The sequence below is a fragment of the Trematomus bernacchii genome, unplaced genomic scaffold, assembly GCF_902827165.1.
Source record: "Trematomus bernacchii unplaced genomic scaffold, fTreBer1.1, whole genome shotgun sequence".
NCBI classification, from domain to species: domain Eukaryota; kingdom Metazoa; phylum Chordata; class Actinopteri; order Perciformes; family Nototheniidae; genus Trematomus; species Trematomus bernacchii.
Genome location: NW_022987714.1, coordinates 4,226,852 through 4,254,512, shown reverse-complemented (window position 1 = coordinate 4,254,512; position 27,661 = coordinate 4,226,852). Strand labels below are relative to the sequence as shown.

Below are 27,661 nucleotides of genomic sequence, written 5' to 3'. Positions count from 1 at the left end.
GATTTATCTAGTGACCATAATAATCTGTGAGAGAGAAAGACTTTGGGAAAGCAGCGCCCTCAGGTGGCCGGACGTGGAACTACAACATGAACAATTCATGTGTGGCCTAAAAAAGTTTAGGCCAATATAAATATATGCTTAAAATATAAGTTCAGCAATTTATATAGTAATTGGTTTACTTTAAGTATAGTTCAAGACAATTGTTAAAATTGGCAATTTAAGATTGATAAAAGCATTTCATAAATCTTATTTAATTGAAATGTAATTGCTTAGGATATTCTGTACTTTTAACCAAATTACAGTATGTGTTGCGTGATCCCTGTAGCTTTTGGAAAGACCTTACAGCAAAAAGATAAAAGGACTTGCTCAACTTTTTTTCACCATCCTGGTGGCAGAAGACCCTCCTAGCCCAGTGCCCTTCTCCCTTCTAGTTGAGACCTTACTTTCCCTGACAAGATGGCACCGTGATGATGCAATCCCCACACGCCCCCTGTCTGTCCGCTGTTTGCCCAACAATCAACACTGTGCCAAAGGCTCACCAATGGCATACATTGTCATTACATATTCTGAAAGGACCCACGCCACCAGCCCCCGCTCCTAGGTTTTTGTTCTCCTCTTTTTTTTCCCATTAATTTCCATCGTCACCGTTCTCAGTCATGCCAGAGCTTTTCTCCTTGCTAGCTGCCACATTCTCCTCCTGTCAAGTTGCCTGGAGGTTTCCCTGTCACAGGCTGGCAGGGTGGAGCTGCTGTGGGTCCTGCCTGCCTTTGCGAGATGTTCATTTGGAGTGGGGAGCTGACAGGCCTGACAGCCCATCCCCACAGGGCCTTTGTCATGTGATTCAAGCCTCCCTGCAGGCTCTCTCAAGCACCCCTTTATTCCCCTATACAAATGAAGGCATGGGACTGGCTTTCATTTTTTGGCCAATCTGCATGCAATTGCAGAAACAAAGAAGTCCCATACCCCCACCCCACTCGCAGACAGACTTTCTTAACAGGCTTGGGAGATTAACACTGGTTGCTTCTAGATTTTGGTTCCTGGTTGCCTCATGCTGGCGAGTGTTTCTACTCTTTCACAATTAAACAGCTACATCCCTCTGATTTTGCCATGTGTGGGGTGCACCTCCTCCTCACATATTTCAGTCTCTCACACAACCAGCATGGGGGAAGGGTATGTAAGTGCGTGTGGTCATGTGTGTTTTCATACACAGTGTACATTTTTTGACAATATGTTCTACAAGCAGTAAACATAGTTTGCGTTAAATTATTAACTTCCACCATAGATTGCTATGTTATTCAGTGTTATGTTGTTTATATAATAACTTAAAACGTAAGGTAATTATCACTTGTGTCACACAACACTATCTTGCTGATTTGTTTTTCGTTTTTTCATTTTAGGGACCAGTGATCCTTATGTGAAGTTCAAACTTGAAGGAAAACAGTTTTGTAAAAGCAAAGTGGTTTACAAAAGCCTAAATCCGCGGTGGAATGAGACCTTCTTCCACGCTCTTCGAGACAGAGAGCATGACGTGGAAGTTCGGGTAGGTGTTTGTTTGAATAGAGGGCCGAATCTTGCGCGACAACAGTGATCCTGTACTGGAGCACACCATTTCTGTTAATAATCTGAATGATGTTTGTTATATTGTTGCAGGTCTATGATAAAAATAGAACTGCTGATGAGTTCATGGGTTCCAGCACTATTTCCTTGAAAAGTCTTGAATTGTACAAGTAAGGAATATATTTTATATTTATATTTTAGGGCATAGATTATCAAAAGGATACCAGTAGGTGGTCTTAAGTTTTAAATTGCCATGTCTTTTGTGTCTCGTCACAGAACATATGAAATGGAGTTGCGTCTTGATGATCCAAAAAGTAAAGAAGATGACATGGGAGTTATTATTGTTGACGTCTGCTTGATGTTTAGAGATGCCACGATCAAAAGAAGCCCAGTAAGATAATTTTTCACAGTATTTTTTTTGTTGAAGTGCATTGGCCCCAGCCTTGCTTGAATGACTTGTACTGATTCATGTATTTTCCTTCCAATAGAGATGGCCACCGAAGAAGAATAAGGTATGGAATTTTATACCATTACATTTACTTTTTGATATAGTCATTTATAATTGAATCCAGAATGCCACCTTGAGTTCAACATTTTAATTTACATGGCAGTGTGGTTACGGTTACCCTGATCTATATCACTAGGGGGCAGTATCTCACTGTTCTATGGTGCAACAAAGAGTGAGGTGTATGCTCAGGATGAGGGCTTTTGTGTGTAACCTTGGTTTCAGCACAGCCTGTTTCTTTTGTGGTTTTATCGTGAACCTTTTTTGCAATACATATTATTTTGAGTGGCAACATTTGCTGAGAATAAAAAGTATGGAACAATATTACATTCTGATAAAAAAACAAAATAATAATATTGACTGAATACGCTGTCATGAAGGAGCCTTTAGATGGGTATTTTAGAGCAGTATTTGTCTCTGTAGTAAATAAAGTTCCATCTCCTCTCAAGTGGGTTTCAATATATTGCAGCTGTAATTAGATTTAGAGTGAAATAGGAGGGTTGCTGTTTGGGACTCACACTGCAGCGAGTGGGTTTATATTCACACCTATGTAGTCACTACATCTGCCACTGTTCAGTCTCTTGATGGTCCAGTAGACAATCTCAATTTAAAATTAGATAACAAAGGAATGAAGCCATTTTCATACACATTGCAGGTTATCCGCTACAGATGGTTAAAGATACTCAAAGGGAGACAGAAATGTGTGATGGGACTCTTCACAATGTTCTGCTGCCTAAATCACAGTGCTAATTTAACAACGTAACAATGCCATTTTTTTTCCCATTTCATTTTTGACAAACGTACAATATCTCATTGCATTTAACACCTATCCTGGAAGTGCTGAATACCCAGCTCTTACAGCTCCACTCCCCCTCTTACAGAACCTCGTTTCCTCCCTCTGTGTTACCACCACAGAGACAGGGAATGGCAAGTGCCTGAGTAATACTCTGCTGTGTGATAGTGTTTCAAACAGGAGGGGGCTGTATGGGAGAGGCGGGAGGGGGGCTCTGCTGTTCGAGGCATGTTGCCAGTGTGGGATGCCTAAGATCGGCAATGCTGATATTTCCCAGGCATAGCGGGCAATAACCCAGATGTTAGGATGTAATATCACAGCTGTGGACGGACAGTGCTGAGGTACCCGCCAAATGGACCTGGGTCTGAGCTCATCGTGCTTGTCCCCATGCTGTCCCACCATATGGAAGCAATCGCACGGCCCTTTTAGGACCAGGAATAGATTCTCTTTAGGGGCCACTTACAGTTAAGTGGAATTGTTTTATTGGCCGCTGAGATAGAAATGTGTCCAAGATAAACACTTGGGATGACTTGGCTCAGGCCTGTTTTATATCGCTCCTCCACTCCCTCTGTTCCTCTTCTTTTGAAGGGGCTGATATTTATAGGGCTGTGCCTGTGGTATTCCATGTTAATTCAGGTCCCTGAGATGTGCTTTGATCCCCTCCGGATTGGGTGGCAATGTGGGTTGTGACCCAGCAGTGAAGAGGAGGGGCCGGAGTGGCAGGGGAGTTGTAGTGGGGCTGTTTGAAGCAGCGTCGCCAGGGCAGTGGAAGGAGCTGGGCAATCAAAGAGGCGAGAGCAGATTACGGTCCTGCTCTTTAATTACAGTCCGCCCTACACAACCTCTCTGCTGTTTGTTTTTACAGCCCTGTTCTATTACCGCATGGCCTCACGGGAACTCTAACATGGAAACATATCAAGGCCTCTCTCTCTCACTCCCTCTGTGACACACGGCAGGAGAAGTCCATTATTTGCTGGGCTTGTCCTTGATTTCCAAAGAGTTCTCAAATGCACACCATCTACAGTATTTTAGTTTTGTAGAATCACTTGAGTAGGAACTATTTGTTATTTTGCTAGTTAAATAAATATTGGATGAATTTGCCAACATGCAGTAAACTCTGATGCAGGCCATACATACATACTGCATGTATGCATAATTTGCTGATGAGAGAGCTGTGCGGTGTGCATCATTACTCACTGCTGCCTGCTGTCTCTTGTGCAGTATGCCAAGTGTCCTGCCTCCCCACACTCAGTCTGGGAGCCAGTGATGAGTGGGACTGTCACAGCCAGGGACATCTGGCTGCTCGCTGACGTCCCTCTCTTCCTCGCTCTCCAGGAGCCTCCATGGTGTGGCTTACCTGTCAGTAGAGATGTGCTAATGTGCTCCAACAGAGATGTGCTGTATAGTGTGGACCTTTGTCCTACTTTCATGCACTCTGTGAACATGATGAGGTGCCAAGCTGAGGCAGGAGCTGGTATACTGAGGGGGAAGCAGAAAGCGTCCACACACAAGGAGCTTTTAGGAAAAAACGGTCTGTGTGTGTCTTTGCCCTGCAGCAGAACCCGGCCCCACCAACCCAGCGGCCGAGTGAGACGCAGAGAAATCCGCTGAAGAACCAGAAGTGGACAGGAGTGCTCGGTGTCACCTTGGTGGAGGGACTGGACCTGCCGCAGTATGGCGAAGGGGACATCTACGTCCGCTTTCGCCTTGGTGATCAGAAGTACAAAAGCAAGGTTGGACTTTATTTTGTTCTTAAAGTCTTTACCTCTCCTCTTTCCTTTTAATGTCTGCTCTTTATACTTCAAGTCTTCCCTCCCAGCCCCTATCTCTTACTTCCCCGCTTCCCTGTCTCAGCAGGTGCCTGTCAGTGACTCACCTCCACCTTGGCTCACTGGGCCATGGCAGAGGCAGCTCATTAGACTGGGCAAGGCTGCCACTCACTTCTCCCTATGCTTCGGGTGCTGGGCTTCATTGCTCTCATTTGCATACCCAGCATGCCCTGTTCATCTACCTGTACTTGTTGGCCTCCCCCCTGATGATTCTACGGTGCACTTGTCTTGTGTTGTCGTGTCATTTCTTTGTAAACCTCTCTGCTTTCCTCTCTGCTTGTTTGTTTGTTGGACAAAGCTGATTCTAATTGGAAGCTGTCAGTGTTTACAATCCCAGAGTGGCTACTGAGGTGTACACATACAAGCAGACACAAATAGAGACACATACACACAACACACCTCTCTTTCTCCTCTCCTGCTTCGTTCTGGTTGGACTGAATGAAGCCTTAATCCACCTGTCATGCAGGAGCTGCTCAGTCTGATAATGCATTAAAGCTGTCATTGATTCAAAGTGTGTGTGTCTGTGTGTGTTTCTGCGTTACTGTATGTGCTGAATATGTGTCTCGACTGCCCTCAGAACCTCTGCGTTCAGGCCAATCCCCAGTGGAGAGAGCAGTTTGACTTCAATCAGTTTGAAGATAACCAGGAACCTCTGCAGGTGGAGGTTTACTCAAAGAGAGGGAGGAAGGGTGAGGAATCATGGGGGATGTAAGTATTTCCATATGGGTAGTGTTAATTTTGCTCACATTGGCTCCTCCACAGAACTAATTGGCCTTATGTGTTTCTATGGTACTATTTTCCTTGTGTGTCTCAGGTTTGAGATTGCCCTATCGAGACTTCCACTTAATGAGAGGCAGCTCTACACTCATGTGCTGGACCCAGGAAAGGGCACGCTGGTGTTTCTGGTCACCCTGAGACCCTGCTGGGGAGTCTCCATCTCTGACATTGAAACAGCTACCTTGGAGAGCCCTGATGAGAGAGACACAGTAGAGGAAAAATTCGTAAGCAATTTTTTGTCTAAGTTTATGCAACAAAAAAAAAGCCCCCCAAATGTTGGCATTAAATCACACCACTATTACAGTTCAGTAAGAAATACAGATATGTCGTGAATTATATGTCATGTGTTAAGAATGCAGCTCAATCAATCATGCTCATAAATGGTGTTGAACAACTTTTATTATTGATCTTTTCCAGAGCCTTAAGAACACACACAAGTGTGTGGGAGAGGTTGGTTTCCTTCAGGTCAAAGTCGTAAAGGCAAATGATCTTCCTGCCACAGACCTCAATGGTAATTCTGTTACACTGATTCACTTCTCTGTTTTTCTATCATCACAATCAGGGCTTTTTGTTCACACAAATAAACACACTTTTTAATTATTTGCAGGCAAAAGCAACCCTTTTTGTGTTGTTGAGCTCAGAAACAGCAAACTTCAAACTCACACATTCTACAAGACCGTCAATCCAGAGTGGAACAAAGCCTTAACATTGTACGACATATGTGGGATACAAATTGTATCAACATTCATATTATTATGTTGTATATTGTTGTTTGTTTTATTGCGAATTACATGTTTCTTAATTGCAATGTTTCAGCCCAATAAAGGACATTCACGATGTGATAGAGTTGACTCTCCTCGATGAAAATGGAGACAAAGCCCCAAACTTTTTGGGGAAAGTAGACATTCCATTACTGACCGTAAGTGTGTTTAAGATTAGCCAATACATACTACTGTGACTGTTTTTAGTTTGTCTCGCGTAATAATATCTGTCACAAAATACACATTTTTGTTTATCTAAAAGGTTCAAAATGGGCAGCAGATATGTCTGTTGTTGAAGAAAGAAGACTTGGGAAGTGCATCAAAGGGAACAATCACACTGGTGCTGGATGTTATCTACAACAAAGTAAGGATGAAACTTTATTTGCTCAAGCTTGTTTGAAAATGCTGATGTTCCATATCATATAACTTGGAGTCATGAAGTAGTTTAATGGCAGTGTGTGTTTCTTGGTCCCAGGTCCGAGCTGGTATCAAAACCTTTAAACCAGAGGAGACAAAACTAATGGAGGAAAACCAGAAATTCTCCAAAAAGGTAATCTCTTAAAAAATGTAGCAGATGGATTAGAAAGACTTGCCAGTATGTTTCCCTCACATCCCAATAATAAAGTAGCAGCAACAAAGCTACACACGGTCGCAGTTTGGATCGGACATAGTCAAACTAATTTGTTTAATTGGCTTTAATCATCTAATTTCCCAAATAGCAAATAGGGGATTGTAAAGCTGATTGAAACTCATTGCAAAGTCATAAACATTATGTCCAGAATCAAAAGATACTAACAGTGTTTTTTTCCAATTATTTCCGATTAGGTTCTTGCCCGGAATATATATCGGGTTCGAAATATCAGCACAGCAGTTCTGTACACGTTACAGTACATTAAAAGCTGTTTTCAATGGGAGAGCACGCAACGGAGTCTAATAGCCTTTCTGGTAAGTCATTGCCTCACGTTAATGAACTCTCTTTAAGCCTTGGGGCGAACAAGTTTTGTCCCATTTCACTGCAACCCAGTTTTAACTCTTCCATTTTATGTGAATTAGATCTTGGGGAGAATCTTTGGTTTAGTCATTTTCTTTCCTCTGCTCATCTTTTTCCCATGAAAAACAATGGCTGCCTTCTGTTTTTATCCCATGCACATTTGATGGATGTGCTCTATCCTTTAAATCAAACCCCACTTGGCTTTCCTTCAGTTCTGATGACATTAGAGTATATTTGAAGGGGTGGGGTTTGGGCGTTTGTACATCTGACTTCTTAGTAAAGCCTCTTCGCCCCGGGGACGGTGTAAGAAGGATCACAGTCTCAGCTTCCTTGGGTGGAGGAGTGACAGTCTGCCTCCGAGATTTGAACCTTGTTTAAATGTCTCTGTTTAGCTGTTTTTAATGAGGGTATGTGATCTAAGGTCCTAAGCTTAAATAATCTTAAATCACCCTGTGAATCCCCCTCAGTACAGCACATGTGATGTCATGATTAAGAGTGTACACTTGCCATGAAAGCCCTGCCAGCGCCGTGTCAGGGTGAGGAAGCGGTCACAGACAGGGTGTGTGAAGAACTCTCCTTTCACCGCCTTTCTTCTGTCTACTCTGTCTCAGAATGACATGCAATTCATACCTGGTGTATTCTGTAAGCCCTTCTCACTGATCCTGAGGTGCAAATCCCCCCAGGCAATGGCCAGGCTCAATGTATCACTGCCTTTAGAACAGCACAGGCACACAGACAGGCCGGCGGACACACAGACAGGAAGACGGAGAACAATGCGGTTGATTGTATAAGGACAGAGTGGGAGGCAGGCTACTATCTGGGAAAGAAAGTTGGAGCACAGAGAGAGGAAGACAGTTGGGTAAGAGTGCGGTGTAGGAAGGCAGATAGCGAGAGACTTGGAGGCGGGGATATGGCCAGGAGAGCAGTAGGATAGGCAGGCTGACAGGTGACAGGTCAGCGGGACGGGGCCATCTTCCTCCACCTATAATTAGATCCTCCGCGGGCGATGGGTGTGTGTGGTAGCACTCTCTAATCTTTCATTTCCACTTCTGCTCCACCTGCTGTTTAGGAGTGCAGCTCACAAATGGAGATCTTAGAATGACGGGGAAAAAAGCCTCCCTCACTATTTTCATAAGGATCATCATTGTGACTTTAATGTAGTGCTTCCCAATCTTATTTTTGTCGACAAGGTATCATCCGCTCCCTGTCAGTGCGGATGGTAAATCCTGTGACATTAACTGTAGATGCTCTTCCTTTTGATCTGAAACAACTGCTCTGTATTCAGACACTCACACCAGCACACTGGTTGATAATTTTTTTTAAAAGCAGACAGTACTGCAAGTAGTCAGAGAACGCCTTTTGCCTGCCACGAGGTGCGCTTCAAATAGTGTAAGTGTCGAAGGTGCACGGCGAGATCCGCACAAACAGAATCTGCCACTGTGCATTCATCACCCACTCACCAGCAGACTGAGAGTTCAACGAGTGAAAAGTTATGTTTTTTTCAATGAGTTATTATATTCTCGAGCACACAGTAAAACATGCAAATCACATGTCTGTATTGCAAGTAATTGATAGTAGCCGGAAACACTCTGAACTTTGGTCAGCCAGGGAAACAACAAGGTCTTGACTGACAGTCATTACAAGCGTGGGGCCATGCCGCTATCTACACCCGTGCCCCTGCCCACTCCAAAGGTGGGTTCTGTACAGCCACTCCTCCTCCTCCTCCTCCTCCTCCTCCTCCAAGTCATCATTTGCAATTAAGTTAGTGTTTGGAGCTGTCCAAAGCAGCATGCCACCATGTGCCTTAATGAAAGCAGCTCCCACTCCTATCTTTATATCTTTAGGCAGTGGTAATAAGGTAACTGATTCAGACATTGACAGATGGCCTCTGCTTGCCTCTCAGATGTGCATAATTATACCACTAGTGTCTGCTCTTTTCCACTGTGGCAGGCAGCGCAGGGCTTCTCAGGGTATGCCGGTAGGAAACGCTGCAGTGGTGGGTCTAGCGTTAATATACATTACAATACATTATTTATCAAGCAGGCATACCGGTCCTACCCTTTTACACCATATACATCCTGTAATGCATTACCGCTGCTGTGGTTTCTACTGGGACTGCGGGATGCTCACGTAGTGCTTTACCAGGAATACTTAGCCATTATATCACTCAGTCCCACAGGCCATTTTTCTGACCTCCACACAGCATGCAGTCTACATTTGTATCCTGTTTATGTAGATTCATGTATGCATTATGAAGTGGTTGTTGGTGTGTGGTGTGTAAGGTATTCACATTTTCTATGAGGGATCACTGCTCTGTTTCACGTTAACTAAGTGGATGGGAATGGGGTAAAAAAGTGAGAAATCTTCTTTGTTCATATCAAGATAACTTTTCTCACATGAGTGGCAATCTGAAAGCTGCACATCCAGGAACATATAAAGGTAGCATTTACAGATTGACGGTTTATTTGGTGTATTTCTGCAACTGAGTGTTAGTATGTGAGGAATAGAAAGGTTTGCAGGATTGTCACTGTTTGCGAGTGCAGGAGGGTTACTTGTTTTGTTAGTGCAGTCTCATCAGCAGAGTCCGTATCGTTTGAAGTCGCCTTCGATTTTTCCACCAGTGTGTGTAGCAGTTTTAAAATAGGATCTCTCTAATTAGGTAATGTAACAAAGAAAAAAATATTTCTCACACATTTAAACAAAGTTCTGGCAAATCCTCATAAACATTTTCATCAGTGAACGGAAATATAAACAAGAATTTTGTCCCTCTCCTTGTTTATGCTACAGTAATGAGCCTAGGATCTGCGCTTTTCGAGAGTTTGACAACGGCATGTTTCTTTCTCTGAGAGAGAGGAAATGTGACAGCTAAAATCTTCATAAAATAACGGCCTTTAGATGTGCTTTTCACTAAGACTGAGATGAATGTGCTATACATCAGCAGTGACTGCAGAGGGGTCACCCAGAGTTCTTTGCTGCACACAAGAATAGGACCTGTAGATGGAGCTACAGCACTGCTGGAAATGTAAAAAGAGGCACCAAGTAGATCAGTTACTTTTCCCAACAGGAGCCATTCGTGGGAACAACTTGGAGTGAAATCCTCCATTCTGTGCATTACACTAAGACAGAAGTTTCTTGCACAAAAAAGAAGTACAAAAAAAAAACTATAAGAAGCTAAATGAGCATGTATTAGCCAGCCAAATTAATCTGTTTCAGAAGTTTAAAGTTGAGAGCAATTTTGATTTTGATGAAATGGATGAAAGAAAAAGGATAATTTACACTTGAAAGCTGATTTTGAGCTTTGCTGTCATTAGACCGCTTTAAGTATTTAAGTAGAATTAATATTTTAACTTATGAGGTACCTCATCTGTCAGGAGTTAGACTAGAAAGGAACCTGTATACCTCATGTGAGTATTTGAACCGTTTTCTTTTTGTAAGTGCCAGGTAGCAACCGCTTTAGACATCATTTGACAGCCTGTGAAATGCTGATTGCCTCACATCACACACTGTAAAGATGGCATTTGATGAATGTTTGATGCGATGCAGCTGTAAACACACTTGGCAGCTGCGACGGGCACTTTTTTTTTGGGGAGGCTGATAAAATCATCGTCTCTCCCGATGAGGGCAGGACAGGGTCAGATCTGGCTCCAGAGGTCTCCGGAGACCACCTGTGTGGAGCCGCAGCAGTGGGGGCCATTAACCAGAACACCAGCCCGGCCGAGATCAAAGCTATAATCAGAGTTGTCATAATTGTTCTTGTTAACACTGTCCCTGAAAATGAGATGCTTTGTGAGTCTTGGATCTGCCTATTTGTGGTTTACTGCATTGCAGTGTGGCCGAGCTTTTGTGAGAACAGCGAGAGGACTGCACGCCTGTGAATCGTCTCCTTGTTTTCGCTCTGCATCTGTTTTCTCTCTGTTTGAAAAAGTTTGAGGTTCTAAAGGAGTGGGTTTCTTCAGTCTCATGGGGGTTACACTCTCCATCTCTGTGGCAGTGGGAGTTCTCACAGACTGGGTAGTGGGAATGTGTCTAGTAAAAAAAGAAAGTGACAGTGATGGGGATGTGTGTATTCATTGTTTTGAGTCTATTCTATTCATATTTAATGTAAGTCGATGGCTACTTGCAAACTGCTCAGCAGTGTCTTAAAGTTTATCACAACATTATCATTTATCTGCACTGAATGGCTGTGTGTCAGTGGACAGCTCTTGAGGTTGGCTGTATGCAGCGTGTAACCTTGAAACATGTCCCCTTATTAGTGGGAATAATAAGCTTTCTGTGTTAATATTCACTTCATTAGGGCTGGAAATGGTTCCTGTTTTTTAAATGTTTTGGGACATTGATTTCAGTTTTAAGAAATCATTTGATGCAATTTAAACTGACCAAATTCATCATTTTTATTTAGCGTTTATAAAAAGCATGAAGGTTTTATTTAGTACAAACAAGAAAAGCGTTCCTTAGATGTATAAAAGCTGACTGCACTGAATAATCGTCTAGAGGTTTTATCTGTGCATCTGCTGTACTAAGGCGTTTCATATTATGCGTGTTTTCATGTATGCTTTGTGTTTAACCCCTTTGTGTGTGCCATATTATAATGACTGCCTTTAACATACTCGCCACCTTCCTAGTCACAGAGGACACTTTTCCCCAGGCAGCTGAGGCAGCGACCTGTCGGCCCCTGTGTGTGGCTGTTTCGGGGCCGGTCTTGGCCCCGGCGCGTTAATGTGCGTGTGAGCTGAGCTGACAGGGAGAGAGAGTCCATGCCACTCCCTCCCCACCTCCTCAGGGGGAAAGGCTCGCATGGCAGATCTGTCACCCAGGAGGTCGCTTAGTGTTAACGCTCCCGACACGGATTAAACACTAGTGGCCAGTGCCGGAGTGCAGGGTCAGTGCAGCCACCACTGACAGGCACCACGGGGCCCCGCTGACTGCCCTGCTCCAGCCTCGTACCGGCGCTACTCTGGCCCTGGCATGTGTCAGACAGGCGGGGAGACAACGGCCAGAGCTGCCCTGTGAGCACATGCTAATGCTCTGCCTCACACGGCTCCTCTAACTCAGAGCGCTGATAAAGAGCCGCTATATCTATCGTACTGCTCTCTGCATGCAGCCTTAAAAAGGGAGGCATTTTATTCAGTTGCCTCTTCAAAATTATAAGAACAAATGTGTGACCACTGAAATAACTGAAATAAGACCATGACACAATTTTCATAATTTAATTTTAGTTTTGAATTTAACCACGGAATATAAATCTTAATGCTTATTTATAGCTATGGTTTCATAGAAACAAATATGCAGTTTTGTTGCTATTTATTGAGCTATGATTTAACAAAATAATAGTAATAATTGTTAACAAATTCAAAACTGACTTGAGCTGTAAATATCTACGTACTGTACGCTCTACTGTATTTGATTTAAGAATTGAATCGTGAATTGCATCACACTCCAGTACTGTTATGACTGATTTCATCCCGCTGAAGAGGGACATGAGATTTCCTATTTTATTGCCCTCACTCCGGTCTTTCTCCCCCTCTTGCTATGTCTCCCTCTTTCTCTCCCCCCCCCAGTCGATAAGGCTTGAGCTGAGCGTATGTGAAATATTTATTCAGCGTTAGCTCAGAGCACCATGGCTGCCTACACACTCTACCTGCCCTGAAGAGAAATCTTATCTGTGCTTCCTCTGCCTCCGACACCCCCTGAAAGCCTGTCCCCACACTGGCCCAAGCTCAACACAAATTACATGTCTCATTGCTCTGCGTTTACAGCTACTTTAAAGCCTGCCGTTCCTGTCCCCAACATAAGCCCTCAGCCAGACTCTGTTTCAGGCGGGCTGAGAAAAAAAGAGACCTGCATGTGCTGAGCTGCTGCTTGTGCCTTTGATTCATTATTAATCTCCTTTTTTGTATTTTAATTGAGGAAGTAATGCAGATTAATTTTACTGCCCTTGACTTCACCCAGAAAAAGACCATCTCTATCAGGTTATTCAAGGTTTTGTAGAGGTTCCTATTTTCTATTCAAATAATCATTTTAATTTATTTTCTTAATATTTCTAAATCACATGTTTGCACAAAGTCACGCATGCAGATTAAGGCCTTTTTCTGTCCATAAAACACACTTACCGGCACAGACAACCACGCACAAACCCTGCAGCCTGTAGTCATTCTTGTTAAACTCTTTCAGTATATGTTCATGTAATTTGGCATCCGTCCATGGCCCCCATGACTGACCCTCATAATGCTGCCTGGCGCTCTCCTCGCTTTGTTTAGCTTTCCAAGTGGAGTGCATCGAAAGGGAGTAGTGAAGACACAGCCAAGATTAAATCTTTCGTGTTTTTGGATTGCACAAAGTCTTAAAAAATAAGGGTATTTTTGAAATGGAGTACACTAAACAAATAGCTGTTTTTAGTTGTTGGCTTGGTACAGTTGTGATAGTGGATGACCACACGTGCTGTAACATTAAATTAATTTGGCTCATCAACAGTATTATGTGTGTAATACTGATGTGATGTCTATATTTACAGCCTGTTATCTGCTGTAGTGTATAGGAAGATCTTTTGGCAGCCTTGCAGTCTGGTGGTACGTCTGCCACTCAGTGGTTTGGGTTGTTAAACTGGGCAACCCCCTCCTCTGTTAATCAATTTACAGGATGGTAGAAACTCTTTTAGAGGGTGTCTTTGTCCCTTTGTTCCTGCTACGATCCCCTTTCCTCTCCTGGGAGAGTGTGGGTGGTGGGAGCTGCCATGCTTGCTCAGCTTTAAGTTATTTTATTCACACTTTTAATCGCTGAGTGCTTTATTATTAGGTCCTAGATTCTGCTGGCCAGGGGATCTGCATGAGAAGGCGAAGAATGCATTTAGTGGAATCATATTAATGGCACTATAAAACAAATCTGTCAGGCTGTTCTTAACCCTGCTGGCAGAATTGCTCTGCCCAGGGTTGCCCCCTTCTCCAAGCGCTTACAGGTGGCTAAGGAGAGTGCATCTCCATCATCTACTCCACCGCGTGCTAATAGTTTTATTAATTCATTCTTTTTTTCTCCCTAGGCACCCAGTGCATAATCATACGGACATTTTTCAGCTAAATGGTGTTTGTCAAGGGAGTTTTCCTACATTAGAGACACTCCTCCCAGACATACACACTAACACTTGTTCAATTACAAGTCGTTCGTTATCCAATTCTGCTGTGTGTACACCTAAATGCTCAGGTATATCATTCATTATTACCTCACTTGCTTTTGTTTGTTGCTTTATGGCCTTTTTGGTTAAATAAATGACTGTCTTACCACTCGTGCAACATATTATTAGCATTGTCGTCTTTAAAAAGTTCAAGGTTTTACTTGTCATGCGTAATTTGTTGAAGGATAAACAAATACGCCCTTAAAACTGAAACAGAGCCTCTTTGATGACAATTAAAATGTGGATTATTTTTCATACAAATTTACACTCACGCCTGAAAGGTTGCACTTTGTCCAACACGTCCTTTAATCACCCAGCTGCTTGCTAATAAAACATAAACCACTTAGTGGGGAATTAGTTCTGTCTCCATTTCACAGAAACTCTGGAGAATGTGGGGAGACGAGGGGAAGGTTTAGTCCTGCCTCTGCTCATTACTGCGGGATGTCTGACGGTAAAGTCTCAGTCTGTGCACCTGAGTGAAGGAATCTGAGAGATTTTCCCAGATGTTTCTCTCCCATCTTTTTTATTGGTGTTAAAAAAGCATGTAAATCCCGAACACATGGGCTGACATACCATGAGGGAGGAATTGAGAAGATATTTCTGACAGTTTTGGTTTATACCCTCATTTAAGCACTCAGTTTAGACACAAGGCATTGTATTTCTGTAGGCTTTTATCTTGTCCACTGAGCCAGAACGCGGTGAGCAGAAATTTGCATTAGTGGGCGATTATGAATACCTGTGACAGATTCTCTCTGCCGGCTCCCTGGGCGGAAATGAATTGGCTCCCTCTGTTGACTTGCACAGGAAGACAGAGACCAAGCAATTAGACTTTAGTGGTTAATGTAGCAGCTTTTGCAGGGAGGGCAAGGAGGTTCAACATTCCTGCTGGGCTCATGTCAGTTTCCAGGCACATTCTCCCCCCTTCTCTTACCTCTTTTTTATAAGAATACTGGGAATATGACAAGCTACCTGTCCGCCAGCCAGCTGAATTCCTCGGGGGTGAGGGGAGCGTCGCTTTAGAATTGCCTCATGGGAGCTGAGGTGACAACACATGACGTAGGTTATTCATAACAGAGAGGAGATGTACTGCAGCTACCTCTGCACATCATGCATATTCATTGTTTACCTTTTTATTTTTTTTGTATCCCCCACTAGCTCCAGTTTGTTGCTGCATATGTAATTCAAATGAGCCTTTATAAAAAAATAACTACTGTATAACATTTGTTAAATTCTGTATTCCTTGGTCATCCCGCTGTGTTTCCGCATGTCGCTTCGGTTCATCCACTATCTCCCAGGTTGTATTGGGGGATAATAGGCAGAACGGTGGTGAAGCCTAGGGCAGTAACACCACAGTGTTGTCGGCATTACTCATGGTTCACGTTTCCCTGGTGGCCGTTTGAACCGAGGCCTGGTGTTGCAGTAGGTAGACCGGCCCCCAGAGCTACGTACAGGGACTCTGTATGGTCGCTTTGACAGGAGCAGTCTGCTGTTTACAGGCCTGCTATTGAAGCCTGAAGGCCCCAATGGTTCACATCCTGTCTCAGGCTTAACTCGAACATATTGTTCATAGTCGAGGCAGCCTCAAGCTTTTAGAGCCTAGACTGCACATTGCTGCTATCGTGTGAGTACCGCTTAGCAGTTATACTCAACCTTTGAAATAAACTTGTAAAAATTAAAAACTTGTTAGGAAATTAGCATGTTGGAAAGTATGCACTCGTTTTAGAAAACATATGTAAAGCGTGAGGACAAATGTACATTGTTAAAGACGTCTGTGGTAAATAAAAGCGCACCATATGTCTGCTCGAAATCACACTATAATAGATTTTAAGATTCCACTTGCTGTGGGGGACATTTTTATTTCATCCTTGTCAACTGGCTGGTGTGATCCTCCTCACATTTCCTGATACTTTCAGTTGGAGACAGACTCATTAGGCTGTCACTAAATGGTTTTAAATGCAGCCGTCCAATTAGTGCTCTGCTGTGAAATGCAGTGGGTGTTGTGCAACGTGCTTAGCACCACTCCTTTACTGAATTATGAGGGATTACTCATTCAGTGTGATCCATCTTATTTCTACCAGGGGTCTTGGCTTTTCTCAGTATCAGCGCCACGGAGGGGGTAAATGTTGCAAATGCTTCTCCAGTTGTCATATGCGTCTCATCGGAGAGTCTCGCTGCCTCCGAATCTAAGAGGATTTGATGTGCTAGTTAAAAGACAGCATACCATGCCTATCCATGTCATACTTCCTGTTCTGCCGTAAGGCGCTCTGCCAGCGCTGTGTTATTGGTGTATATAAATAGGATTTCAACGTATTAAAAGTTGTCCCTCAATGTCTGTTACTTTCAAACCACTAAGAGTAAAATCTGTTGCCATCGACTGTAAATCTCAGAGGCTTTACAGTCTGTAGTACTTATCATGAGACTTAGGACGTGCTTAAATCTATTATATATTTTGTTTCGGGAACATGCTTGCTGAGATTTGAAAGCTGAGCTCCTGCTACAGTGTGATTGGCTTTGCGTTATACTGTCATGTCCTGTCTTCTCAGATCTTCCTTGTGACGGTGTGGCACTGGGAGCTTTTCATGCTGCCCCTCTTCCTGCTGCTGCTCATTGGCTGGCACTACTTCCAGATCTCTGCAGGGAAGGCCAGCTCCAACCAGGACCTGGTGAGTGATGAGGACTCTTCAGTATTCATCCTTACACATCTGTTGATGCATGCTGTTACAGTGCAAATTCAATCTGTATGGTAACCCACCTCTGGTCAACCCCTGAGGGAATCAAATCCTTTTGGCACACGTTGGGCAAATAGCAGTTTTACAGTAATGTCAATTAACACTTGCATGTACACTGGATAATACTTGGCAATAAAAAGCACCTCGCAGTGCAGCCAGTTGAAGCAGTATTCCATATGTTTTATAGCTAGTTTCTACATTTTCTCCAGAGGCCTATTAAATCACCAAGCAGTAAGACGCCACTAAAATGATATCACTGTAAATGTATGTTTAGCCTATAGTCTGTTGAGTCTCATCACATCTGTAAATGCAGGACTATAGTTCTCTACAAACGTACAACTATCTCTATCTACTGTTGTGTAAATGCTGGTCGCCCTACACTTGTCTGTGAAGGTTAATGCTGTTCACACTTCTGACTGCCCCCCAATTTCACTGTGTTGTAAAGCCTCCTCACCGGCCGGCCGCGGGCCTGGCCTGCTCACACCCCCTCCCCAAAACAACATCCCCAGCCCGGTGATTGTGTTTATGGCTGCTGGCAAAGATGCCTTCCCCGGGCAATGTTAAAGCCCAGGCTCACCCTCATATCCAGTGTTGAGACACGGCCACCCCTCTGTGACCCTCTGGCCGGCAGTGACACAGCTCTGTTCCCAGGCAATGTCACAGTGTGCACCACATTGGGGTCAGGGATGACTTGATATAAAGTGATCTAGGCAACAGCATCCAAATTAAATGTGTTTTTTTTTTGTCCTCTTTCTGTTTTTCTGTGTGCTTATGTTGTGGAGAAATGAGATTGCTTTGGTGTGACAGTGCTCTTGTGAGGAAGGCCCTCTTTCACCTCTGCTTTTGTGTGAGGTCACCCCTGTGATGCAGTCTCTATGGAAACAAGCCTCTCCCAATAGGGGTGAATGTACTCAAAGAAAATTTCATTACTAGGTGTTTGTTAAAAATGCTCCAGTGCCCACATGTCCCGTTCGTTTGAAATCACCCTCTACCCTTTATTTTCTCTTAGGTGAACATGAGCATGGGTGACGAAGAAGAGGAAGACGAGAAGGTATTTTATTTTGTATTTTTTAAACATTTGAAGGGATAATATGTTTTGGTGGAATGTTATCGCTTTTCAGTTTTCAATTTTTACAAAAATATATATTTTTATGGATTTCCATAAACACAGAGGGTTGGAAACTTTACTCAAAAGCTTGTGGGCAAAATCAATTAAAGCGTGGACCCTGCTAATATTTATTTCTGAATCATGAATCAAGGTTAAATCTAATTGCATTACCTTTGGTGGCTACAAATACCCGGTTCAGAATAGTTTTTATTATTCTTATACAAATTAAGAAAATGTTTTTCTTAAAATTGTTATACCAAAGAGCCATACTGATTCTATTCAGTCTTTTAGCATTGTCACTATGAAAGTTACTTCTCAGAAGCTATTTTCAGACTGAGAATAGAAATATTTCATGCATCCTAAATGAGGGCAACATCTTTGAAGCATTTGTAGCGTGTAGATCTTTATCCTGTTCCTCTGGGTATTCAGAGTCACTTTATAAATTCACTCCGGAGAGATACTACTTTGAAAATCTTTAAATCCAAACAGCACCGTCAATTAGATTTTGCACGGTTGTTGCGGCTAAAATCTATAGATTCTTTTTTTTTGTATTATCATTTTCTAAATAGGATAGTTGTGTTGAGAATAACCTTTTACTACCAGAACAAATTAACAAAGTAAAATAACAGCAGTTAACTTTGCTCCAAAAAGTTATCAGTCATTCTAACGTGTTCGTTTGTGAGAAGTCATAAATGATAATGTTTATTAATGTATCTCTCTAGCGTCTCTCTTGAAAAACAAAACAACAGGAAAGCTTTAAGTAGCCTGAAAATTATACTTCCCCGCAGCACATAATATTCAATTACACTCATCCCACTGTTTTTCTGTAAAGAAGGAAGAGTTAACAGGGATGTGTATTATTGCTTTATGGCAATGAAGTGTGGAGCTAACGCAAAGCCTCCAAGCAATGACCCTTGTGCTGCGTGTCTAGGCCCAGGATTCATATCCATAATGCGCTCAATATATTCTGTTGTGATGACCTGAGGCTATGAAAAAAGCCAGCTTCTTTTAAAAACACAGGCACATCCACCAAATCCTGTCTGAAAGGATGGGCTAATTCACAGATGAAACCCGCATGATATGTCTGCACAGAGTGGGAAGCCGCCTTGCTATCATTGCTTGGAACGGGCAAACTGGTGCTTAAACAAACAACAGTGACACCGAATATCTGTGTATTTATGAATATTGAATCGAGCAGGATTACATTTATGCACTGCATTTAATATCATTGCTATACAGACTGTTTTTGCATTTGTCTTTACCTTGACACCTCAATATATAATAGAGGAATGTTTACTTTTTAGTTCAGAAGATGGCAGTGTCTTTAGAGAGGTTTAAGAGTCTCTCAATATGCTGCATGTGTTTCTGAACTCTTAAAGCTTTTTGAAAGGTTTTCCATGAGCCTCCCTAAGCCCTTTCACACTCAGAGGAAATGAAATATCTCCTTTCATTTGCTAATTAACCAGTCACCCATGTTTGTTTTAAGCTGTCAGCTTTAATTTAAAGTGGCTTTTTTGAAAGTCTTGTTATGGTCTCGCTGTCACTTGAATGTGAGATCATGCAGTTAGATCAAGCAGTGTAGCTTTACACCTCCTATCAAAGTCTTCTTTACAAATATTTGGGGTTAAAGAGTGATCAGTGTTAAATGTGATGACTTCAAAGCTTTTCCTTTTTTACCCTAGTCTTCCCTCTAACATGTGAATAAAGGCTTTTCCTCTGAGAAGGTTATGATTACCACTCAAATGTGTTTTTATCCCCCTTTTCCCCCTTGAGGAAGGAAATATTTAAACCTTAGACAGAGCGGCAAAAATGTGAAAGCATGACGTTAAAGAGACACGAAAGGCAAGGCAGTGTTACACCAGGATAATACAGAACAGATTCTCTGCCTGTGAACAAATCTGTCCTCGGGGAAGGAGGCAGCTTACAAATTATGTGTGGGCAAAGTGACTTCCCTTTGGCCTTAGGTATCAATTGTGCAGATAGACAATATTTAATCATAACATAAAGAAACAGAGAGGCAAAACAAGTCCATAGATCTCCAATAGAAATGAAAAGGGAAGATGAAACGGCCCCTTCAGTGCCCCCCGGCTGCCAGTGTGGGTCTGGGGTTGACTTGCTCCGAGAGCCTAGCCCTGGGGAGTTTTGGGGGAGGGGAGGGAGAGGATGTAGTTGTGGGGGTGCTAGACTGGGCTAGGGGGTTACTCCATCTCTCACCCGATAGTCCACTGTCACCGCTGGGTCTCCTTGAACACACCAGTCGGACAGACTGTCCATGTCATGATCTGCGGTGTGCCGAACATGCCCCCCCCCCCCACCCCAAACACATTCAAGCCTCTGAGAGCTTTCCTGTGTTTTATGCTTGCAAATTGTTTAGTATCTTATTTTAGCTGCATGTGAGATAATTTGCCTGGAACACAGGTGTTTTTCATTTAGATGCACTTCTTATCTTTGTCAAAAAAGTCACTAGAAAAAAAAATCTAGTCAGAGAATTCAAATTTGGCAGCGTTTATTCTAATTAGAGCGATGCTAAATGAGCTTTTTTCCTCCAGCCTTTGATAACAGCCCACATGTCTGTGAGAGTATGTTTACCTTTTGTGGAGGAGATCAAATTGGTTCTCCATTACCGCACCTTAAAAGCAAGCTTTGACAATTTTATTGGAAATGAGAATATGATTTCACACAGGGTTTCTAATCAGCAGACATTTAGCATTCATTTAGTCCATCTCCAGCTCACTCATCCTGTTCCATTTCAGAAGGAGATCTTTTATTTATTTTTATTTTCTCTGCACTCATGTTCTTGCTGAAAGAGAAATGAACAAAGATAAAGAATATCATCAAATGATTAATGTAAGAAGGAATTTAGTTTTGGTCGCTAAGGATGAGTTCAAGAATCTTAAAGCACATGAATAATGATAATCACGAGAGCTCTGCCTCTCGATGTGTACTTCAGAGTACATCTATTTGTCTGTTTTCCCTTTAGAAATGAAAGCCAAAATGGTTTCTCTTTTCTCCTGCTGGAGCTTTATTTCTGGCTAAATTTACCTTGCATGTGTATTCAGTGCATTTAGAAAATGCTTCATATCTCTTATTAGATTTGAATTCTAAATCATGTAATTTGGTCGTGTTTAAATGGAAATGTAAAAAGGAATGTGAGCCTCACTGATGAGGCTCCATATGCAGTGAGCTATCATTTCTCAAAGTGTGGCTCTGTGCGTCCATCAGGTGCTCGCTGGCACGGATTGTAATGGCTTTTAGCAGACTCTAACAGTGTTCCCCGCTTTCAAACTAAACTTTGGATAAAGAGCTCAATTAACACCTGATGTGGAGTAAAGGACACGCATGAAGGCTTGCTCAGCCCCCCCAAAGCTGCAGAGTGCAGGATGATGATGTATAAACACAGATAGTCCTCTTTCCCCACGATCAGACCATGAGATGTTAATCTCAAAAGGAGCATATTTGTGATCGTTTTTCCTTTTTTGGACAGTGCTGGGCCTCCAGTGTCTGTCCAGATCCGAGCCCAGTGGGGGAGGCACTGCGAGTGTGGGAATTGCTCTCTTCCTGCGCCTTTCGTGGAGAAGAGTGGGCCTGACAGTGGGGAGTCTCTCTGTGCTGGCAGTGCATGTTTTCCCAGGGGCCGCCTCATGAAGCTCTGATAAAGGCATTCTGTCTGGACCCTGTCAATGCACACAGGCTGCGGCTTCGGCTGACTTGTAACATAAACATATAGACATCCCCAAGCCTCCTGCTAGGGTCCATCAGAGCGCCCTCCCCCAACACTCTCATCCCCCCTCTCCCACTCACTCTTCCTCTCCCGCCCTCTGTCATCATTCCTGTCATTATTTCCTCCTTTTGATGTGAGGCCTCTCAGCCCTCTTTAGCTTGTGTTACTTGTGTTATCTCGAGTCACTCCTCTGCCGTTGGAAGGCTTCACAATTCTTGCCTTGATGTGATCACATTTATTTCATTTTGAGACCCTCCAACCCCCTCAAATGTTGACTTATTGCTTTGCTACACACAGTCATTATTATCTAAGTGCATTAAAAGCAAATAATAACTCATGTGTAAGGAGGGCTAGAGTCATGAGAGGGAAAGAGTTTACACATCCAACCGGCGTTCTATTCAACGTGACGTTTTTTTCTAAGGCAGGGAAAGTGTTTGAGTAGGTAAGAAAGCCTGGCCTGACAGATCTGAAAAAACATGTTCAAACTTGTCCTGTGCGGGGCTGCTGGATAGGAATCTTTCCTGCGTTTCGAGGCCCCTGCTCTTCTTGTCTAGGTCGTCTAATCCGCCTGATTGCGGTTGGCCATTTTGTGTACTTTTCATCTACCGGAGAGTCTTGATTGTGCGGCACTTGTGCAACAGCTCTATTGTGTGTGGCGGACAAAAGCAAAAATCTCTCAGCCGTCCACAGAACAGCTTCTGAGCACTGAGTCTGTCTCATCTTCAAACGCATAGTCTGAAGATGTACAGTGTTTGCTCATTATGGGCCATTCAATAGATAAATCACACATAATAGCAGAGCTTAGATAAACTGCTCTTTGTCTACCCTGCCCAACAATTGACATACAGCGTACCTCATCAGTGTCTGTGCATTTTTTTTTTGGCTCCTTTTTCAGGAATCTGGGAAGAAAGGTTTGATGGATAAGATACATATGGTGCAGGAAGTAGTGCTGGTTGTCCAGAACGTTTTGGAGGAAATCGCAAACATCGGAGAGAGAATCAAGAAGTAATTTCACATTTCATATTAATCATACTTCTTTTTGAATTAATTAATTTTGTTTGTTTATATAATTTCGCATGAATCTGACACCATTATTCTCTTAAAGCATATTCAACTGGTCTGTCCCATTCCTGTCGTGCATGGCCTTCCTGATGCTGTTTGTGACAACAGCACTGTTGTATTATATCCCTTTTCGATATATCGTGCTGATATGGGGTAAGTTCAACATCTAAAAACTCTTAGTTATTTCTTACAATTCTGAATGAAAACATAAAATATGTTTTGCAAAACTAAAATCGTATTGGGCAATACAAACTCCCACCATTTGTTTCTTGATAAATGCTTCATTACTGTGACTAAACTCTCCTCACAAATTGTATTAAAATTGACGCCCTTAGCATAGTAGCAAAAATACAACACTTATTCAATCTTCCTTACTGCACATCTTTGATTTAATGAAGTGCAGTAATTTAAGAACTGTGCCATGCCTACACCTCTGCAGAAGCACAGGGATCAGACAGCTGAGCGGATTTCTCTGCTCAGTGTGGGCTGATGTAGCAGAGGCGAGGCCTAAGGTTTGTGTGCAAACAAAGCAGAGGTAGAGTAGCAAGCTGTATATAATACATGATGTCCTTGGGCAGTCTGTAGGCTCCTGGTCTAGCCTCTCATTATCTGCTGTAGTCATACAGAATAGACAGCCATCTCAGTGGTCAGGGAGATATGCTGCCCTTAACAGGCTCTCCTCCTCCAGCTGTAAGCCCACAACCACTGTACTTCCACACTGCCTTCAACACAATCAATACCAAAAAACCATCATATCAAACAAAAAACACACAGTCGGAGACACTCCTCTGCCTCCCCAGTTAACCCCCATCTCAGTGGTTGCAAGGCAAGCCTTTCAAGTTGCTTGCACATATTTAAGTCCTTAGGTTCTTTGTCTGCATGTTGAGGTACAGGCAGTACCAAGCTGTGAATATAATGGTCCCATTACAGGACCCCAGAGATGTTGTTTTTTTCTCTGTGGTGTGCAGCCATGTGCAAAGTAAATATAGATGTGCTATAAATGATCAGATTGAAGCAAACAAAAGTGAAGAAACATTTTCTTATGAATCTTTGGCTCTTTTTCAAACTAGAGCTATCATTATTTGTCTTCTGTAATTGATTACGTACTGCTGTATCCATATCCATCTCTATTGGATTGGTCTGGCTTTAATTCAGTTTGACTGAAATGGATCAATTGAAACGGCATCATATAATGCAGTTACTAAACTTTATACCTAGATAAGGTTACAAAACTCTTTTCATTAGTGTAACTTTTTACGCTGTCATTAATGCTGGTTGTTATGACACCTTTTTATTTATTAATGTGTTCTTGTTTTCACAGGCGTTAATAAATTTACCAAGAGGCTGCGCAACCCACATACTATTGACAATAATGAAATACTGGATTTCCTCAAGAGGGTGCCTTCTGATGTTCAAAAGGTAAGGGTCCAATTTTACATACAGATAGGGAAGGAATTCCCTGAAGATGGCCGCATTATTTGCTGTACCAGAATTCCCAAGTGTTGCAGAAATATATCCTCTGGCTTTGTTTGATTATTAATGGACTCTCGCCTTTAAAGCAGCCCCGGCCCAATTATTCCTCAGTTCAGCTCCATGTTGTCGTCGCATTGCCTGAGTGAGGAGATGCTCAGATCCGTCCTCAGCCATATTGCTGCAGCCTCGCCCGTTATTAGCAATTTTGCCTGTCTGATTGAAGCGCTGTGACATTAAATGTGGTGATTGGCCGAGGGCCGGCGGAGGGCTCCTGACGTCTCTGGCTGTTGTGTCAGCGCAGAAACTCTGATGTGGCCTCAGTCACTTCTGGGTGGTGGAGTCAATTAATGTAGACGTGAGCCCCAGTCCTCTTGCCGGGTGCCATATGTGATTACATATTAGCCATGGCTGATATGTCATTTGCATTTACATCACAGAGCTGAGGAGAGCTGTCAGGCTGTTGTAAGTGGTGCTGGGCGCTCGCTGTTCTCTGACTGAGGATTTTGCTCGGCCAGGAAATGAAGTGCCACACAGCGCCTTCATCTCCCAGGTAACTCGCCAGACTGAATTCAGCGAGAAACCCTGACAGTCTGGATCTGGAAAGACACTCTCACCCCAGTCTGTTTCTCTGCTGCACCCTTGATGTCCTCCTGCAGCAAGCCGTTGCTGACTCCTCTGTGATGTTGGAGGGAGCCTGTGTTGTTTGAGATTTGGCTGACTGAGTTGGCAAAACAAGGTGGTGAATACATTTTGATTCAGAATCCTTTGTATGTCTTCTTCCCCGTTGGGATACGATGTTTGAGCTTTGAAAATGACTCACTTTCAAATCTCATGGAAACAATACTTTTTAGCCTGGTTTAAAAGAGAAACTACATCTTGAAAATAGCTCCAATCATGAAAAAACAAAACACCCTTAAGATTCATCATAAGTACGTTTCATTATGTACTGAGAAAAATAACCTTAACATCATATACACAGGAGACCCAAAACAATAGTCCACATATTTTGTTTTTGTTGACTTAGAACTTCAATCCTCAGATAGGTGTGGACACAAAAACAACACAAAGGCTGAAAATTGACTCCTGTCTTTCTTGCAAATGTGACTTGGCAATTAGTGCCTGTGCACATCTACAAAGTGTGCCTCAAACGGGGACTTCTGACAACACTGTGTCTGTCCTGAAATAAGAAGCATCTGTCAGTTCTGAGGACAGTTTCATGTTCTGATGCAGGAGGCAGTCACTTTGTTCCGACATTCCATCTCCCATTCTAATAATGGAGACCGGCTAATTAGCATAGAGTCCTTACCTTTAGTCAACAGATTCACCGTATTGTTTGAGCTCAGCAAGCATGCTTCAAAAGCAAGTTTTCAAATTCCAGCTCTTCTCCTTTGAGTTCACCCTATGATCAGTCGTCTTTGGATTATGGTGGCAGTTTTGGGAGAAAAAAATATGGACAGTTGAATCTAATTTTTTGAATGTCAAAGAAAACATGATTCTACAACATACAACATCAAGACATTTCTGGGAGAAAAAACATGACAGAAACTACTGCATCATGAGCTTAATTCTACACATGTAACCAGCAGAAGAAAGAGAGGTTGAAAGCTCAAATGTCACATTTCAGGTCCCATTTTTCATCAAAGTCACACCTAGGTCTGTAAAGCTGCGAACAAAGTTACGCGTCTGCTGATGTAACTTAAACAACTCTCGCTTTATAGCCTACGATTCTCAGGCTTGAACAAAGTTTTCTTCAGGGGACATAACTTGCAGTGAGTGATTATGCAGTTTGCAACTCCTTCACTGGCCTGGCAGGTCATCTCAACAGTTGATGTCTGTTTATAATATTGTGATTGTGGTGCAGAATGAGGGGGGCGTATGCTGGTACGGAACCCTTGACTCTTCAAATCCTTCCTCCCTGTGATTAATCCCCTCTGCTCCTGTGTTTAAAAAATGATTCATTACAGCCGAGCCCGCCTCGCTTTCCCCTGCACCAGCTCTCCTCAGGGGAGCCATTACCGTGCGCTCCACTGAGCTCGGATTACCTGCCTCTGACCAAACTCCTGTTTGTTTTTACAGGTGCAGCACAGCGCGATCAGAGCGCCCACCAGCCAGAACCAGCCGCGGAAGAAAAGGTAAGCTTGGCGGACACGCTGGATGAAAGGCTGCTCTTCTTTTTGAATACGGTACAACGCGGCCCACCTGACAACAATGCCTCAGTGCCAGCAGAGCCTGAGCCCCTCCCCCCCCCCACACCACCCTAACTCTGCCCCCTGCTGCTGAGGGGCAGCCGGCCGCTCTCTGGCTTGTGTGTTTGCCACCCCCCTGACAGAGGCTGTGAACTGCAGCAGCGAGGAGGCCAGCACATGGCACTGTCAATCACGAGCCTGGAGGTAAAGAAAAGAGAGCGCTGCGAGGCTGAGCCTTCATCTTCGGATATCATTTAGAAAAGGAATGAAAAGCGTCGGGCTCGGCTTACCTTAGACCTCCACTGTTTTTTTTGGGACTTTGGTGAAACTAAGAAATATGCCTTCAGGTTAAGTTAATACAGGCCTAGCAGTTTATCAAAAACAATCCATGGATCTTTTTTTCTTTAACCATGTTAATATAATTAAAGGACATTTTGCAATAGATTTTTTGAATAATCATCAAAATAATATGTTTAGTTGCACATTAAAAATATTAGGACAGAGTACTGAATTTATTTTTGTGGAATGGATTTCCTGTATATAATATATTGCTTTCTTAATTCTCTCTTTGAACCAAATATATATTTATGTACTGCAAGTGTATTATTACCAGCTTCCTTTATGTGTATATATTTTTACTGAGTATATGTCTGCATCATCAAATGGAGAATTAGCAGAAATGCTGAATAAAGAGTGTGATCAGTTTTGCTCTTGTTTTTGCTCTTGCTTTTTCAATAACTGCACTCCAGCGAGGATGGATTACACCACTTCTTTACTTGAATACACAGTAAACACATCTGATTACACAGCACAGCCATTGGAACAGAGCTCACACACCGGCCACCGCTGCGCCTTGGTTACCGAGCTCACATCAAAGCTGTGTGGCTCCAGTGTGCTTCCTAATGCATTGCTTTGTTGCCTTCTCACAATAACAGGGTCCAGATGAGAGAGAAAGAGCTCATCTCACAGAGAGTACTCTCCATCCTCAGCACTTAGTGCTTTAC

The 27,661-nt window shown here is 42.9% G+C and overlaps 1 protein-coding gene across 2 annotated transcripts in view; it reads left to right on the top strand.

Moving 5' to 3' along the window:
* mctp2a (multiple C2 domains, transmembrane 2a) overlaps window positions 1-27,365 on the top strand; it is a 30,951-nt gene extending 3,586 nt beyond the window's left edge. Inside the window, exons 5-23 of one of the 2 annotated variants that reach the window (XM_034141586.1) lie at window positions 1,398-1,540; window positions 1,651-1,727; window positions 1,834-1,948; window positions 2,046-2,069; window positions 4,415-4,588; window positions 5,262-5,392; window positions 5,499-5,685; window positions 5,879-5,972; window positions 6,069-6,171; window positions 6,278-6,380; window positions 6,485-6,586; window positions 6,698-6,772; window positions 7,048-7,167; window positions 16,922-17,041; window positions 18,117-18,158; window positions 22,832-22,941; window positions 23,042-23,151; window positions 24,320-24,417; window positions 26,548-27,365. In XM_034141586.1, coding sequence (XP_033997477.1) covers window positions 1,398-1,540; window positions 1,651-1,727; window positions 1,834-1,948; window positions 2,046-2,069; window positions 4,415-4,588; window positions 5,262-5,392; window positions 5,499-5,685; window positions 5,879-5,972; window positions 6,069-6,171; window positions 6,278-6,380; window positions 6,485-6,586; window positions 6,698-6,772; window positions 7,048-7,167; window positions 16,922-17,041; window positions 18,117-18,158; window positions 22,832-22,941; window positions 23,042-23,151; window positions 24,320-24,417; window positions 26,548-26,607 — 1,988 coding nt within the window. In that variant the 3' untranslated portion in view covers window positions 26,608-27,365. Of the gene's footprint in view, window positions 1-1,397; window positions 1,541-1,650; window positions 1,728-1,833; window positions 1,949-2,045; window positions 2,070-4,411; window positions 4,589-5,261; window positions 5,393-5,498; window positions 5,686-5,878; window positions 5,973-6,068; window positions 6,172-6,277; window positions 6,381-6,484; window positions 6,587-6,697; window positions 6,773-7,047; window positions 7,168-16,921; window positions 17,042-18,116; window positions 18,159-22,831; window positions 22,942-23,041; window positions 23,152-24,319; window positions 24,418-26,547 lie in introns of both variants that reach the window. The other variant, XM_034141585.1, reaches the window with a different exon arrangement.
* Window positions 27,366-27,661: the final 296 nt, after the last annotated feature.